This window comes from Heliangelus exortis, chromosome Z, assembly GCF_036169615.1.
Source record: "Heliangelus exortis chromosome Z, bHelExo1.hap1, whole genome shotgun sequence".
NCBI lineage: Eukaryota > Metazoa > Chordata > Aves > Apodiformes > Trochilidae > Heliangelus > Heliangelus exortis.
This window is the reverse complement of record NC_092454.1, coordinates 27,353,878-27,370,195: the sequence shown is the minus strand read 5'-3', so window position 1 is coordinate 27,370,195 and position 16,318 is coordinate 27,353,878. Positions and strand designations below refer to the sequence as shown.

At 39.5% G+C, this 16,318-nt stretch overlaps 1 protein-coding gene across 2 annotated transcripts in view; it reads right to left on the bottom strand.

Moving 5' to 3' along the window:
* Nucleotides 1–16,318, bottom strand: part of FBXL17 (F-box and leucine rich repeat protein 17) — a 234,712-nt gene that overhangs the window by 151,617 nt on the left and 66,777 nt on the right. Inside the window, exons 6-7 of one of the 2 annotated variants that reach the window (XR_011723334.1) lie at nt 3,654–3,872; nt 3,117–3,407 (exon numbers count right to left, since the gene is read on the bottom strand). Coding sequence is in view for 1 of the 2 variants with exons in the window: in XM_071731205.1 (XP_071587306.1) it covers nt 3,742–3,872 (131 nt within the window). In the remaining variant the exon portion in view is untranslated. Of the gene's footprint in view, nt 1–3,116; nt 3,408–3,653; nt 3,873–16,318 lie in introns of those variants that run through there. The other variant, XM_071731205.1, reaches the window with a different exon arrangement.

The following is a 16,318-nucleotide window of genomic DNA, read 5'->3' as shown; positions in this document are numbered from 1 at the left end:
TCCAACCTTCCTTACCCCCCGTTTTACCTTCCCCTAGTAGGGTACGACAGGTAGGGGGAGAGAGTAATTTGTTTCTCTGTGTTTTGGTTCACCCTAACCACTTAATGGAGGCAGAATAAGTTGGCACCTGGTGTGGGGCCCTTTAAAGCTGCAGGTCTACATTGCTCCATTGTGGTCTTTCATGAGCTGTAGGTCCACATCTGCTCCCCCATGGCCCTTCACAGACTGTTCCACTGTGCTTCTCCATGTGCTGCAGGATACATCCTTTCTCTCACCACGGGCTGTAGGGGAACACCTTCTCCAGCATTTCTTCCTCAATGACCTTGGCAGCTCTGCTCTGGTACAGCTCTCATGCAGTTTCCTTTTCCTCTTCTTAAATATGTTAATCACAGAGATGTTATCAGTACAGCTGATCGGCTCAGCCTTGGCCAGAGACATGTCTGGATTTGAAGCTGGGGAACCTCTTCACAGCTTCTCACAGCCTTCTGGCCCCTCTGTCACTACCAAAGCCCCACCACACAAATGCAAAACATTTAGAAGTAATTTTCTTAAAATAATGTCTGAATCAAACATGCAGGGACTAACAATTTCAGGAACAGAGGACTTACTAGTTTTCTTGAAAATCTAGCATTCACTAATTTTGCATTTTATTAAAAATTTACTGTAAGAACTGAGCTACTATTTTGATGCTCATGTCTACTAATGAAATTTTGGGGCATTCACAGACACCAGCAGCTCTTGTGACCTAACCACCTGTAGAAGCTATCTTTAGAATTGTATCTCCTATGCACAACACATCCAGATCACAGCAGAGGCTTGCTTGCAAGGCTGACTACATGTATTCTTAGGAACTCAAAATAAGCAGTCAACACACATTTCAAACACTTCTGTAGCATATGGAAGACCATGTTAGCAGTTTACACTGCTAAGTAACAACATAGAAATCCCCATATGCTGTCTGCCAACAAGTTATAATAAAAAATCTTGAGAAAGTGAATCTGTATTAGTGACCCAGTAGAATAAAGCAGATGGAGCCTCTTCAAAGGACAAAGTGCTCCTTCTCCTGATTGTGCTACAGCACAAATATTTTGGTTATGATGGCCTATCATCTGGCTTTACCATGTTGCCTCTGAATTTCTTCTGTGTCTTTACTTCCTGACTGCTACCCTTGTCAGAAGTCTGTATTTCCATGTTCCTCCATCTACTTCCTCTCCCTGGAAGTACTTAAGGCCAGGTTCAACTGGGCTTTGAGCAACCTGATCTTGTGGTTAGCTGACCTTTAAGGTCCCTTCCAAGCCTAGATATTCTATGATTCTATAACTCCAATCAGAACCCTTATCAACAAGTCTTAATCATTAGAGTTTGGGAACACTGTTCCATTACACCATTTACTCTGGTTTATCTGAAGTGAAACTTCAGAAACACTACAGGAAAAAAAGTGTTTTTCTCAGAACTGGTATTATTAGGTAAAATCCAGGTTTCCCACCTGTGCTGAAAGCTCAAGGAAGTGCACCACGCTTACCTTCCCCCACATCACTAATCAGAAATGTGATGCCAGTAAGTACCACCATAAGGTCAATAATTAACATAACTCCCTCTTTTACTGTGCCATACAGATATTGAGTATCTGCCTTCATGTCATAACCACAGCTTACTCTCAACAACCTCCAGATGCTCTGCAAATCTAAGCACCTGGTAATAAAGTCACCTAAAATCAGTGTGCGCAAAATTATGTGAAAAAATACCCCTCTCCTGAGATGTTACTACACGGAGACTTGGCATGACCTACAGAGGAATGTTGGGAAATTATTGTCCGGTGGTTGCAAAACCAGTAACATCTCTTATTATGCAGGTGAAACCTTATCCTCGATGAACGGTACTGCTATGGCACAAAAAAATCTGACTGTAGCTCTAGATACAACTCCTTACCTTATCTGTACTGTTCCTTGTGCCACGATGTTTATAAGAAGAACCACAGATACAATAGGGCCTGGTAAATGTCCTCTATAGCAATATTACTATGGGAGTGTTTCAGTATAGGATGACTTAAGCAAGCAGAACTACTCTTAACACTTCAGTCAATGTGAAGCTTTTGAATGTCTATCTCTAAATAAATTACGTAATTTAGAAGTTGAAGGAAATTGCAACTCAAAGTCCACAGTGAGATTCACAAAAAATGTTACATTAACTGCTCCTCGTTCCTTGATCATTTAGGAATATAATAAAGAGCAGATATCCCTCAAACTGCTAAAGATAGAAGTCAAACACCTGAAGTTGCACACAAAACAGCAAGTTATCTGTCATTGCTGGAAAGGGCTTCCTTTCCAGCATTCCAGTTAAGTTTCATAATTATAACTATATTCAGTATGGAGTTTTGGAGTCAGATGCACATAATTGAAAGATACTTCTCTTATTCTAGTACCTCTAGTACAGTAATTGCAAGAACATTTTGCCATCAGTTTGGATGATACTTAGCAGACTGTCCTACTCAAAATGTTCATCAGAAAGGTATACTATTTTTAAGTGCTTTAATTAAAAGCTGAAAGTGCATATCTTTTAAATTTACATTTTTTCTTCTTAGTATTTTTTCTGATTTATTCTATAATGTTCCATTACGATAGCCTTATTTGCACATGCACACAGAAAGATCTGATTTGGTTGCCACCAAATGCTTTAAAAATCAGTAAAACTATATTAAGGGCCTGACTAAAGCCTACAAAACCAAAAAACCCACTTAAGGCTAAAAGAGGTTTCAGTAAAAGTTCAATGGTACTTCCTACTCAACACACTTCAATTTTAGTATTTTTAGAACATTACACTTTCACCAAAGTCTAAGCTATTTAGACTTAGGCACATTCTTAAAGATGCTAGAAAACCTTCAAAGAGACTAGGTTAGCAAAAAATCCTTAAACATGGGAAAGAAATATGACTGTCAAAACCACTCTGGTTTATATGAAACTGTTTTAGAACTTCTTCCTGCTAAAAATGTCTCTTTTCTTTTGTTTAAAGTACCAGATGTAATAAGTCAACCAAAATGTTTTTCCTGTGTATCTTGTGGTGGTGGCTTTCCTCAACTTTTTCAAAGCTTCCAGTTTTTACAACATCAGTATTTTTCGTATAATACGCAAGATAGCTGTACATCATCTGTATGTATTTAATTACTGTTAAAATAAGTAAGTTCATCAAAAGGACAAAATACAGCAGGATAGGAGGTATTCTGGACAAAAGTAAAAAGCCTAGGGTAATAACCCCATTATTTTTTCAGTCTCCTTCTGAAGAGTCTTTGCCAAACAATGAAGGACTTGTAGCTCCATAGAAAAGACATATATTCCACTACTTAACCCACAATCAGTTTATTTTTGCTTCAGTAGTCAAAAATATGCTTCATAGTTTATATGCATGTAAATCTGTTTAAATGCTGTCAACTACCAAAGGAAAAATAACTGCAGTTGTACTTTACAGTCACAGATGGTAAAGACCAAAATCTCATGAAAACTACAGGAAACAGATTAGTGCCGTTGTGCAGTTATGACTGAACTTTTCTTCACTACAGAAATACATGAACACTCTGTACATATTTTAGATGATTTATCCAAAACAAACAAGAACAAACACTCAGAAAATACTGCATGCTTTTATTGATTTCCTCAAACACCTAAGTCATGAGGAATTACTCTCAATTAATAGAAGTAGTTAAATTTGCTTTATACTGGTTTTAGATGTTACAATGAAGTTAGTTACCTGTCATCAATGATCCAGTTCAGACACAGATTGAGCGAATTAAGGTTTTTGCATCTTTTTACTACTTCCATCACGGTTTCATTGTCCAGTTCTGTTATGTGACGGAGATCCAAGCTTGAAAGATTTCTTAGCTATTGAGACAAATATGACAGAAATAATTTCAGAACCTGAAATTTCTTCACATAGAAAACACTTAAAACAACAGTTGAACTTTTTAGAATTGTGTATAACGTGCAAGACAATCAAGCAAGTTGAGATCATCATATTTTTCACAAAAAGCAAATATGTCAGAGATATCAGTAGAATTCAGCTTCAGCAGTTTTGAAATTCAAGCACTTAGTTACTCCACGAAATCTTGACACTTCCAATCATAACCCAATACACTGACAACAGAGGCCTAGGCTTTCCTTCTTTTAACTATATGAAGTATAAAACACCAAGGTAGCATACCAACTCATTTACTTTTAAGAAAAATAGAGCATGGAAGGAAGGGGAGACAGGACATTTTGTTTCTAATGCATGTGAACAAAACTCCACAGTCTAAGGCTCTCAAACCAAGTAAATATTAAAAAGTACCTGGAAAATACAGTACTTATACTGTAGTCTAACCTGAACAGCCATCAGTAGTAATTTCTTTATTCTGAACAACAACAGTTGGAGTCAAGAACAATTCAGTTAAGACTTATGCATAGATTAATCTGAGTTCTTATTATTGCTAAGCATTATAATGTTCTTCAAAAGCAAATAAACCCTCTTACTACTTTAATGAGTTAAGGACTCATTAGAAGAAAAAAGTTTTACAAACTTCTGCTCTATCCTTAAACAATAGATCTGTTTGGCCATAACAATCTCCAAGTGATGTTTGCTTTTTAAGATGGTTGAAATAATCTCCGTTATACTCTGGAAAAATAACTGCATTAGGTACACTTCAATTAAATTTCCCTTCCCTGTAAAAAAGAAAAAATAATCCACTTCAGTGATTTAAGTCACTAAGTATTTGATTAAGTAAAGGCATAAAACTGAGATCATAGAAACTGTCCACTTTAGTAGTTAATTATTAAGTCAATGTATTTAAGGGGGAAATAAAATAAAGAAAGGAAAGAGAAAAAAAAAGAGGACTCCAAATACAGGAGGACTTCAAACATAGGTAGTCTTCTACAGAAATCAGAGTTCTGATGTTTTGTTTCACTTTCATACACCTATTCATAGAAAACATTTTGGCCTTGACACTCTATTAGCAATAATATAGCCCATGACATAGGAAATAAACCTATTGGACAACTCAGCAATGCATATACTCCATGACAGTAAACAAATATTTACCACGAAATCTCAAAGAGAAGCAGAAAATAATCTCATTTAAAAAACCTCACATAATTCTTAACTAAAATATGCTTTCTTTCATGACAACATTATTCTTATGAACAGCTAGCACTACTAGTGGTTCTTTTATTATTACTACTTACAGATTAAAGAACATGACATTACACTAGGGATAAACCCATGCAGGGATGTCAATGATTCTTTCAAAAGTATCTAATCAGCATGACTTCAAACGAGGTAACAGTTAAGACTAGAGCACTTAACTTATTGTGGGAATGATGAAGACCGCAGAAAGGATTAATTATTTTCCAGGAAGAAGATACTTTTGAATTGCACAGGTAGGCTGAAAAATGTAACCAAATTCCTAGTATTCTTACTTAGCAAATTAGTAGCTTTAAAGGTAGATTTTATCCTTTACCATCACAGGAGAATGATTTTTGCCACAGTATTTCTTTCATTCATACTAGTTACGGTCTACCATTTATATTCAATATAGAGTAACACAACCATCATTTGCCTTTTCTTACTGTCATTTTCATTAAAGAGCCTAAATGATACATGACCTACTTAGTAGGTTATTTCTTCGTTTTATTAGGCAAAATGTATTCACATTGGTACTGTTTCACTGTTTCACATTGGTACAAACTCTTCCAAGTATAATTTGATCTATACAATCTCACTATTTTATTTTCAGATGAGTGAAAGACTTCCAAGAGCTGCAGAACCATATTTCTTTATGTACTGGACCTTCTGACATGATTATGTATCAATCTGAACATGACAGATGAAAAGAATACCCCTTTGCCTATTTAAATCAGAGAGATCAATATCTTATTACAAGTCAGATACTTGTTAAAAACACATATGTAAACATTTTTCATTTTAAAAAACAAATAACTTAATGACAAATGGTCTATTTTATCTGAAGAACTGTTCTAAGAGGTTAATCATAGAATCATAGAATTGCTCAGGCTGGAAAAGACCATCAAGATCATTAAGTCCAGCCTTGCTCTAACCCTGTTGCCTTATTCCTGGTGGCCCATCGCTAAACCATGTCCCCAGGCACCACATCAGGTGATTTTTAAATACATTCAGGGATGGAGACTCTACCACCTCCCTGGGGATCCTATAAATCTCCCCTGACGCAACTTGAAGCCATTTCCCCTTGTCCTGTCATCTGGCCACCAGTCACTACAACCTCCTTTCAGGTATTTGTAAAGAGTAATAAGGTCTCCCCTCAGCCTCCTTTTCCCCAGACCAAACAACCCCCACACCCTCGGTTGCTCCTCATAAGGGATGTTTTCAAAACCCTTCACCAGTTTCGTTCCCTTCTTTGGACTTGCTCCAACCCCTCAATGTCCTTTTTGTATTCAGGTGCGCAAAGCTGAACACAGTGCTCGAGGTGGGGCCTCACCAGGGCCGAGTACAGGGGCAGGATCACTACCCTGGTCCTGCTGGTCACACAGTTTCTGATACAAGCCAGAATGCCATCAGCCTTCTTGGCCACCTGGCACATTGCTGGCTTATATTCAGCTGACTGTCAATCAATACACCAAGGTCCTTTTCTGCCAGCAGCTTTCCAGACACTCTTCTCCAGGCCTGTAGCATTGCCTGGGGTTGTTGTGACCAAAACGCAGGACCCGACAATTGGCCTTACTGAATTTCTCAGCCCAATGATCCAGTCTGTCCAGGTCCCTCTGTAAAGCCTTTCTACCATGCAGCAGATCAACACTCCCTCCCAGCTTGGTGACATCTGTCAAGTTACTAAGGGTGCATTCAATCCTCTCATCAAGATCAGTGATAAGATGTTAAACAGGAGTGGCCCCAGCACTGAGCCCTGGGGGACACCACTCATGACTGGCCACCAACTGGATTTATTTCCATTGACCACAACTCTTTGGCTCTGGCCATCCAGCCAGTGTTTAACCCAGCAGAGTACATGTCCATCCAAGCCATGGGCAGCCAGCTTTCCATTAGGATGTTACGGGAGGCAGTGTCAAGGGCTTTACTGAAGTAAACAGGTAGAATACATCAACAGACTATCCCCCAAGCACTAAGAAGGTCACCTTGTCATAGAATGAGATCAGGTTTGTCAAGCAGGATCTGCCTTCCATGAACCCATCTGAGTGGGCCTGACTGTCTGGTTTAACCAATCTACAATGGTTCTTCACATTATCCTTTCCATGACCTTCCCTAGCATCAAGGTGAGACTGACAGGTCTATAGTTACTGGTATCCTCTTTTCAGCCTTTCTTGAAGATGGGTGTCACATTTGCCAGTCTCCAGTCCAATGGGACATCCCTGATTAGCCAGGACTTCTGAAAGACGATGGATAGAGGCTTGGCAACCACATCTGCCACCTCGCTTAGCACTTCTGGAATGTAAACCATCTGGCCCCATCGACTTGTGAGTGTCTAGCTTATGAAGCAGGTCCATAACCATTTCCTCATGGATTACATAGGGCCTAATCTGTTCCCCATCTGTCTTCTATCTTAAGAAACTGTGTGCCCAGGGAACAACTGGTCCTGCCATTAAAGACTGAGGCAAATAAAGTATTCATTACCTCAGCTTTTTCTTGATCCTTGGTCACTGTCTTTCCCTCTGTATCTAATAAAGGATGGAGATTCTCCCTAGCCCTCCACTCATTGTTGATATATTTATAGAAACATGTCTTGCTATTTTTCACCACAGTGGCCAGATTTAGTTCCGGTTGAGCTTTGGCCCTGCTGATTTTCTCTCTACACATCTTCACTGTATCTCTGTAATCTTCATAAGTTGCCTGTCCTCTCTTCCAAAGACCATAAACTTTCTTTTTGTTTCTGAGTTCCAGTCAAAGCTCCCTGTTCAACCAGGAGGGTCTCCTTCCTTGTCAGCTTGTTTTCCATGACTTGCGGATGGTCCGCTCCTGCATGTCTAAAAAAACCTTGTTAAAGTACGCCCAGCTTTCCTGGGCTCCTACGTCCTCTAGAAGTTCCTACCAAGGGACTCTCTCAACCATGGTCCAGAAAAGATAAACGTCTGCTCTTCTGAAGTCCAAGGTGGCAGTTCTGGAGACTGCCCTCCTTGCTTCACCAAAAATCAAAAACTTGATCATTTCATGGTCATTTTGCCCAAGACAGCCTCCAGCTATTACATCCCCCACAAGACCTTGTCTACTAACAAACAGTAGGTTCAGGAGTGTGCTTCCCCTTGTTGGCTCCCTTGCCATCTGCAGTTATCTTCTACACATTCCAGGAACTTTTGAGATTGTTCTCCCTCTGTTGTATTATATTTTCAGCAGACACCTGGGAAGTTGAAGTCCCCCATGAGAACAAGAGGTAGAGATCACGAGACCTTACCCAACTGTCATATAAAATACCTTATCCACCTCTTCATCTGTAGCAGACTCCCACGATGATGTCCATCTTATTGACCTTTCCCTTGATACTAACCCATAAGCTCTCAACCTTGTCATCACCATCATTAATTTCTAGACAATCATATCTCTCCCTAGCATAGAGGGCAACCCCACCACCTCTCCTTCCTTGCCTGTTTCTTTTGAAAAGTTGGTAGCCATCAATCACAGTGTTCCAATTGTTATCCCACCATGTCTCTGTGATGGCAATTACATCAATAGGCTTCCATCTGCTCAATGGCCTCCACTCCTCCTGCTTGGTAGCCATGCTGAGTGCATTAGCGTGGATGCTCCGCGGCTGGGCCACGTTTTGAGAAGCCCTAATACCCTCTAGACCATACTCAGATGTCTCCAAAGTAGCCATCTCTCACCAAATCTTTTGTTCATCCTGCTACAAGGAATATCATCCTCCTCCTTCATAGTGAACTAAGATTATAAGTTCTTACTAGCACCCTCCTTTTCCACAAGCACTGTCATGTTGCATTCAGGCTCATCTGTTAATATAATAGTTGACAATTAATAATTGTCAACTTAGTATGAGTCAGCAGTGTGTGCAGGTGGCCAAGAAGGCCAATGGCATCCTGGCTTGTGTTAGGAACTCAGTGGCCAGCAGGAATAGGGAGGTGAACATCCGTCTGTACTCAGCTCTGGTGAGGCTGCATCTGGAGTGCTGTGTTCAATTCTGGGCACCTCTTTAAGAGGGACACAGAAGTGCTGGAGCGTGTCCAGAGAAGGGCAACAAAGCTCATGAGGGCCCTGTAAATCGAGCCATGGTCAAAAAAAGCCAAACCTCTGATGGCAGCACTATGCTCAGAGCCACATACTGATCTGAATTTTAATTATTATGTCAATAGAATTTTTTAAAATATTTTTTTAAAATTCACATACATTATTTGTCACCTAAGAACTAAAGTAACTGAGCTGCATTGCTGAGATAAACTGTTCCTGAAACAGTAATCATGGAAAATTATTTAATAGTTACAGATGAGACAATTTTCCCATAGACTATTTTACTGTTCTGCACATTCAAAACTTCTAACTGACTATCTTAAAGTTAAATGTTGCAGCTCATTGAGCTCCCATGCCTTAAATAAGGAATTCACACTCAAAATTTTTTATAATCACCAAGACTCAATTTACATTACTTACAAAAGACGAAACAGAAAAACTTTGTTTTGAAAGGTGTACGTGCTTGTAAAAAAATATGCAGCAGAAGAAAAGGGAGTTGAAAATATGATAAGAAAACCGAATTATTTAATAGGTTCCTTTGCTTCGTATTGTACCATAGCAAAACTGAATAGAAAAGTGAATGACATTTGCATTCCAGTTGCTACTCCTTTCAAGATGACTGATAATAATTTGGCTTCTGTTTCATTGCATGAATAATTTTAGAAGTTATGCTGTAAAATTAAATATAATTCACCCCTTCTAACATTAAAATTCACTATAGATGAGCTACTTCCACACACATATAAACTGTGCATTTAGTATTGGTGTTGCAAGACTTAGTTCCAGTTTCTAAACTCTAAAACTTGCTCTTAAATTATTTTCAAGTACATCTAATGGAGCTTTTTTTAAAAAAAGGAACGTTTCAAGCACCCACAGAGAACTGAAAATTTTTCAACCATATACTCAATCTTCTCTGCAATCCTTTAGAATTTCATCAACACTTAAAACTGTTTGGTTCAAATATCAAGTCGCTAAAAACTATGAAAGGAGTCTATGAAAAGGGATGAAGTCAATTTAATTCAACAAAATAGTCAGCTTTAGGCTTCAGAGATGTAAAAAAGTTCTCTTACACGGTCCACAGCACCACACCATTTAAAGGATCAAGCCAATCCTCATGAAAAATATCCTAGAATCACTATATTCAAAAATTCTTTCTTAATGACTTCTTCCTATCATTGGAAGGCTAACTGTGTTGGAGTGAATAATTTTGATCAGTACGGGACAGATGTTGAAATTGGGAGCTTAACATCAGGATAGAAACCCACCCTCTTGCCCCTGGTGTTTGCATGGGCACATACCAGGGGTTGACATATAAGGCAGGATTTACTCCAGCTGGCCTCCTGGGCATACTGGTCCCACATGACAGTATGTCCAGGCATAAAATGGGGAGAAAACTGAGAAGAGGTGGGGAGAATGATTTCGGGGGATCACTGTTGTTGTTTCCATGGAAAGAGTCCCATTAAATTTTTAACTACTGTAAATTCAATTGTAGAGGAGGCTTGCTTTGTGAGTCCTGCTGCTTATGATTAGTTCAGTTTCAAAAGTTACTTGTATCTGTATGTTTATAATTGGGATGGTGCAATAAACTGCTTCTAATAGATTGATAAGGAGATAGTATTTGTGTTGATGAATCTCAGACCTAATGAAAACACTAACATATAAAAGGATATCTTGTTAAATGCAAACATATTCAAGCAAATTAAGAGGCCACCTTAGGAAGCACAATGCATTATATAAATTGATTAAAAACTTATTTTCTGTAGACATAGTCAAATAACACCCATATTTTTAGTTAGGAAGCAAAATGATTTTAGGACTAGGAGGCTTGCTGAAATATTACCATTAAAAAGTACATAGAGGAAGAGCACTTTGTGTCAAAATAAATTGGTTCCTAAAGAAAGAGATCATGGAATTGGGTTAGGAAAGTTAAAACACACATAGAATTATATCTGGCCAGGACATCAAGAGTAACAAAAAAAGATTCTACAGGTTTGTAGAAAAAAAGTCTGGGGGAAAAAAAGGGCCCTCTCCAGAAGGAAACAGGAGACCTGGCCATGGGGGATACAAAGAATGCTGAGGTACTCAACAGCTTTTTTGCTTCAGTCTTCGTTGGCAAGTGACACCACCCAAGCTTCAGGAAGCAAAGGGAGGGACTGGGAGAAGAAAGACTCCGCCACTGTAGGAGAAGAGCAGGTTTGAGACCACTGAGTACAAGTCCATGAGACCTGATGAAATCCATTGCAGCTCCTGAGGGAACTGGTGGATGAAGTTGCAAAGCCACTTTTCATCATATTTCAGAGGTCATTTCAGAGGCACTTTGCTGAAGTTCCCACTGACTGGAAAAGAGGAAACATAACCCCCATTTTCAAAAAGAGAAAACAGGAAGAGCCAAAGAACTCTTTGTCAGCCCAGTCAGTCACACTTCTATTCCTGGCAAGATCAAGAAGCAGATCCTCCTGAAGTCTCTGCTTAGGCACATGGAAAATAAGGAGGTGGTTAGTGGCAGCAAACGTGGCTTCACCAAGGGCAAATTAACCTCACAAAATTCTTGACCTTTTATGATGGGGTCAAAGTGTCAACAGGTAAGGGAAGAGCATCTGACATCATCTGCCTAGATTTGTGCAGTGTTCAACAGTGTCCCACATGACATCCTGGTCTCTAAATTGGGAAGACTGGGACTGAATGGGTGGGCCACTCAGTGGCTAAGGAATTGGCTCAATGGTCACACTCAAAAAGCTGTGGTCAGTGGCTCAGTGTCCAGAGGGAGATTTGTGACGAGTGTGTACTGGGACTGGTGGTAGTAAATACCTTTGTCAGCACCTTGGACGGTGGGACTGAAAGCACTCTCAGCAAGGTTAGGGACAACCCCAAGCTGTGTGGTGTGGCCAACACACAGGAGAGAAGGGAGGCCATCCAGAGGGACAGGGACAGGCTTAAGAATTGGTCCGATGACAGCCTCATGAAGTTCACTAACACCAAATGCAAGGTCCTGCACCTGGGTTGGGACAATACCCAGCAAAAATACAAGATGGGTGGAATATGGGTTGAGAACAGTCCTGAGGAAAAGGACTTGGGGATGTTGGTTGGTGATGACCTAATAATGAGGTGTCCCTTTTCCATGCAGCAGGGCTGGAACTACATGATCTGTAAGGTCCCTTCGAATCCAAACCTTTCTATGACTGAATAGTACATCAGTTTAGAAAAGGCTCTTGAAAAATCAATTTTTTCATGTGTGAATTATCATTATTTATCTGTCAAGCTGATAATGTCTGCACTGAAAGATTCCTAACTATTTGCTCCTTAAATCTGAATTTTTATTGACTTCATACTGGCCACCAACTCAGATGCAGACATGATTTTGTTAGATTGGACAGGACTCTCAGGCAGTAATTGTGAGATGCAGAAAAGCATAAACACCACATTAATACAAAAAAGTTTTCTTAGGTAAACAGACTTCATGCGTTCATTATTAGAAGTTGTTAGAATTTCCTTCTCTAAAGATCCTACCGAAAGATTAAAACATATTTAGATGAAAATGTCTGTAATAAACTTTACAGGAGAATCTGTCAGAAGTACATGGTATAGAAGCACAATTATACTGCTACTAAACAATTACTCTAGCATATGTATCAGAACTCAACTGAAGAAGCCAAGCAAGTGGTGTGGAACTAAAGCTATGTCTAGTTGTTGCGATTTGTTGATGCCAGCTGTTAAAATCCTACTAGAAGTGCAACAATTAAGCTGCTGAGAGGCAATTACCAGAAGAGGGGAAGAAATACCACCACTGCTGGGCCAAATATATAAATTTTTAAAATCACTACTTCATTAGCTAGTGTATAGAGTTTTTTATTCACATTTGGTTAATCAATAAAAATAATCCATCTGGTTATTCCATCTTCAGTGCAGAAACCTACTGAGCACAGGTACTTTGCACATTTGCAAAGATCCTTCTTTGAGCTTACAGAATAGAAAAGTAAAAAGATAGTTAGCAATGAACTCTTGAGAGATGAGGATGTTAGAAGAGTAAGAAGGGAGAAACCAAGAAAAAAATAATGTAGTCAAAGGTAAGTAAGTGAGAAAGACAAAACAAGGAAACTATAGTTGAGGGTGGACAGAAGATAAAAACTGTATTTCACAAATAATATTTCCAGTACATGTTCTTTCCTTTGTGGAAACAAAGGCAAAAAAACATTCTAGCTTATCAGAGCAAAATATTGGTTTCAACTGGAAGCTTAATTCTGCATTGCACATACACCCACTCCTTTCCTTTCCTATCTGTCTGTGGACATGCAGTGCCTGCCAGCTTGCCCAATAATTATTATTTACATCTTTACTTATATTTTTTAGTTTATAATAATTTCAAGGGAAAAAAATACTAGAGTATCAATATAGTTTTACGCAAGAAACACATCTTTTTAAATGTCGTTATCTTCACTAAAAAAATAATTTAAATTAACCCAGAATATTTCTTCTTTTTCTAAAACATACAGTGTTTTCACTACCATTTAGCTATTAAAAAAGCTCTGTGATTCATTGGCACTGTAATTCACATTTTTAAGTGCCAGTATTTTTAAAGAGATCTAAGATTACTGGAGGGAAAATACAGTAATAATAAACCACTCAATTCTTATACATCTGTCAGCCCCAAGCAGTTTTATGACAGAGGCCAGTGCTGTAATCTCAAGTTTACACACTGGAAACTGAAGAACAAAAGGGACCTAGCTTGGCACAGCCTAGCGGGACACACTCACAGGCTATGTAAAGCAAAGAATAGATTTCCACATTCTCTAAGAACATGGCACTGGAATTATTACCAAGCAGTTATGAAGCACTGGTTAAGAACCTAGCACAAAATTTACAGCAATAAATACATGATGGTTACAATAAAAAAAAAAAAACCAAACAAAAAAAAATCATCAACAGATGAATTCTGGAAAAGACAGATGTAGCAGTTAAAGGTCATGTTACTGCTCCCCAAATATCTGTTTCAACGCCCTGCTGGAGCTTATTTTCTCCAAAGAACTGTAGAAATGGAACGTGTCTGTGCCAGATGCTTCAGTGCAATTCAGAGTTTTAGTTAAAAATTGCCTGCTGTACTACAAGGATGTAACACCTGCCAGAACAGTCAGGTGGAAAGAATACCATAGTCAGTCCAGTAAGATTAACCAGATTAATAGCTTCAGAGTACCCAACACAATGTCCTAGTCACTGTAAATCTCTTACTCACTCTTTTTCCTCTCAGTATAACAAATGGCAACACCGCACTTGCTTATATTACGAGCATATATGCCTCAGCTTAAAGTAGCAATAAATGTAAAGCAAAATACATTGTTATTATGCAAAAAAAGTCACTCACACGTGAGAATACTTAGCAAACTTTAAAGACAACACCATATCACAGAATCAAAGAATAGTTTGGAGTGGAAGGGACCTTTAAAGGTCATCTAGACCTACCCTCTTGCAATAATCAGGGACATACAGCTTTGGAGCCTACAGCACGGGAAAGATACAGACCCGTTGGAGAGTGTCCAGAGAAGGGCCACAAAGATGATCAGAAGGCTGAAGCACTTCCGCTATGAAGACAGGCTGAGATAATTAGAGCTATTCAGCCTGGAGAAAAGAAAGACCTTACAGCACTTTATAGTACATGAAGGGGGCCTAACAGGAAAGTTGGGGTGGGAATTTTCACCAGAAAGGGTAGTGACAGAACAAGGGGTAATGGCTTTAAAGTGTAAGAGGGGACATTTAGGTCAGATATTAGGAAACAATTCTTCACCATGAGGGTATTGAGACACTGGAATAGGTTGCCTTGGGAGGTTGTTGATGCCCCTCCCCTGAAAATGTTTAAGGTCAGGTTGGATGAAGCCTTGTGCAGCCTGGTCTAGTGAGGGGTGTCCCTGCCCATGCAGGGGGTTTGGATCTTGATGATCTTTAAGATCCCTTCCAACCCAAACCATTCTATGATTCTATGATCTTTCACTAGATCAGGTTGCTTTGTCCAACCGAACCTGGAATGTTTCCAGGAAAGGGGCACCTACCACCTCTCTGGAAAACCTGCTGCAATGTTTTACCACTCTCATCTTAAGTACTTATATGTAGTCTGAATCTACCCTTTTTCAGTTTAAAACCAATACCATCTGTTCTATTGATACAGGGCCTATTTAAAAGGCTGTCCGGATGTTTCTTATAAGCCCTCTGATGTAAACACGTTAAAAATACAAAATTATGTCTCTTGAATCAATCTCTTTTTTTTTCTTTCTCCCTGCTATGTTGCAACATTTTGTCAATTAACATATGTTTACCTCACCATATGCCTGACATACACCTAAAAGATAAGAATGCTTATCAGGTCGTCTCCTGGTGCATGATGGAGACAATGAAGGTAGCAGGACACCCAAAAAGACTAAAAGATAAGGATGACTCATCTTCGGGAAGTCTGGAAATCTGTATGTATCAGGGACTTATGCAAAAAAAGGGACCCCTTTTCTTTTCCTGTATAAAAATCGCCCAAAAAGAAAAGCAGCCAGCAGCTCAGAGGAGCCAGCAGCTCAGAAGGACACGTGGAAGCCAGCTCCTGTGACTACAAACTCCAGCCAGCTCGGCGCAAAAAGGCAGGAAGCAGCTCTGAAGGCCCAAGCGGAAAGTGGCGAGGCGGCTTTCTTCTGGACCCCCCCTCTCTCGGCACTTCGGCTTCAGCTGCGGGACAGAGAAGCGGCAGGAGCGACAGACCCTACGCACCCGACCACAGCCAGAGGCCGAGGCCGGCGGACGGTGGTAACATCTTAATTACCCTCCTTCTTTTCTCTTCTTAACGACTCTTCTCTCCAAAGTAACTAATTGTATAAATCCTAAATAAATCCTTTTAACTTGTTTAAATCATAAAGCCTGGTTATTTTTGTAAATTCACGCGTCGTCTATGAGTAGTGGCTGAAATTTCCTCGCAAACAAAATATAAATAATAACTCACAATCGAAAGAGTCAAAATAACAGAGCCTTTTCTTCTCCCACCCATAAAAACCACAACTCTCTCTGCCTTTCTTCTTAAGCAAAGTGTTCCACCCTCTGACCATTTTCATAGGCATCCTCTGGACTTGCTCCAAGAGTTCCATGTTCTTCTCGTGTCAGGGGCATC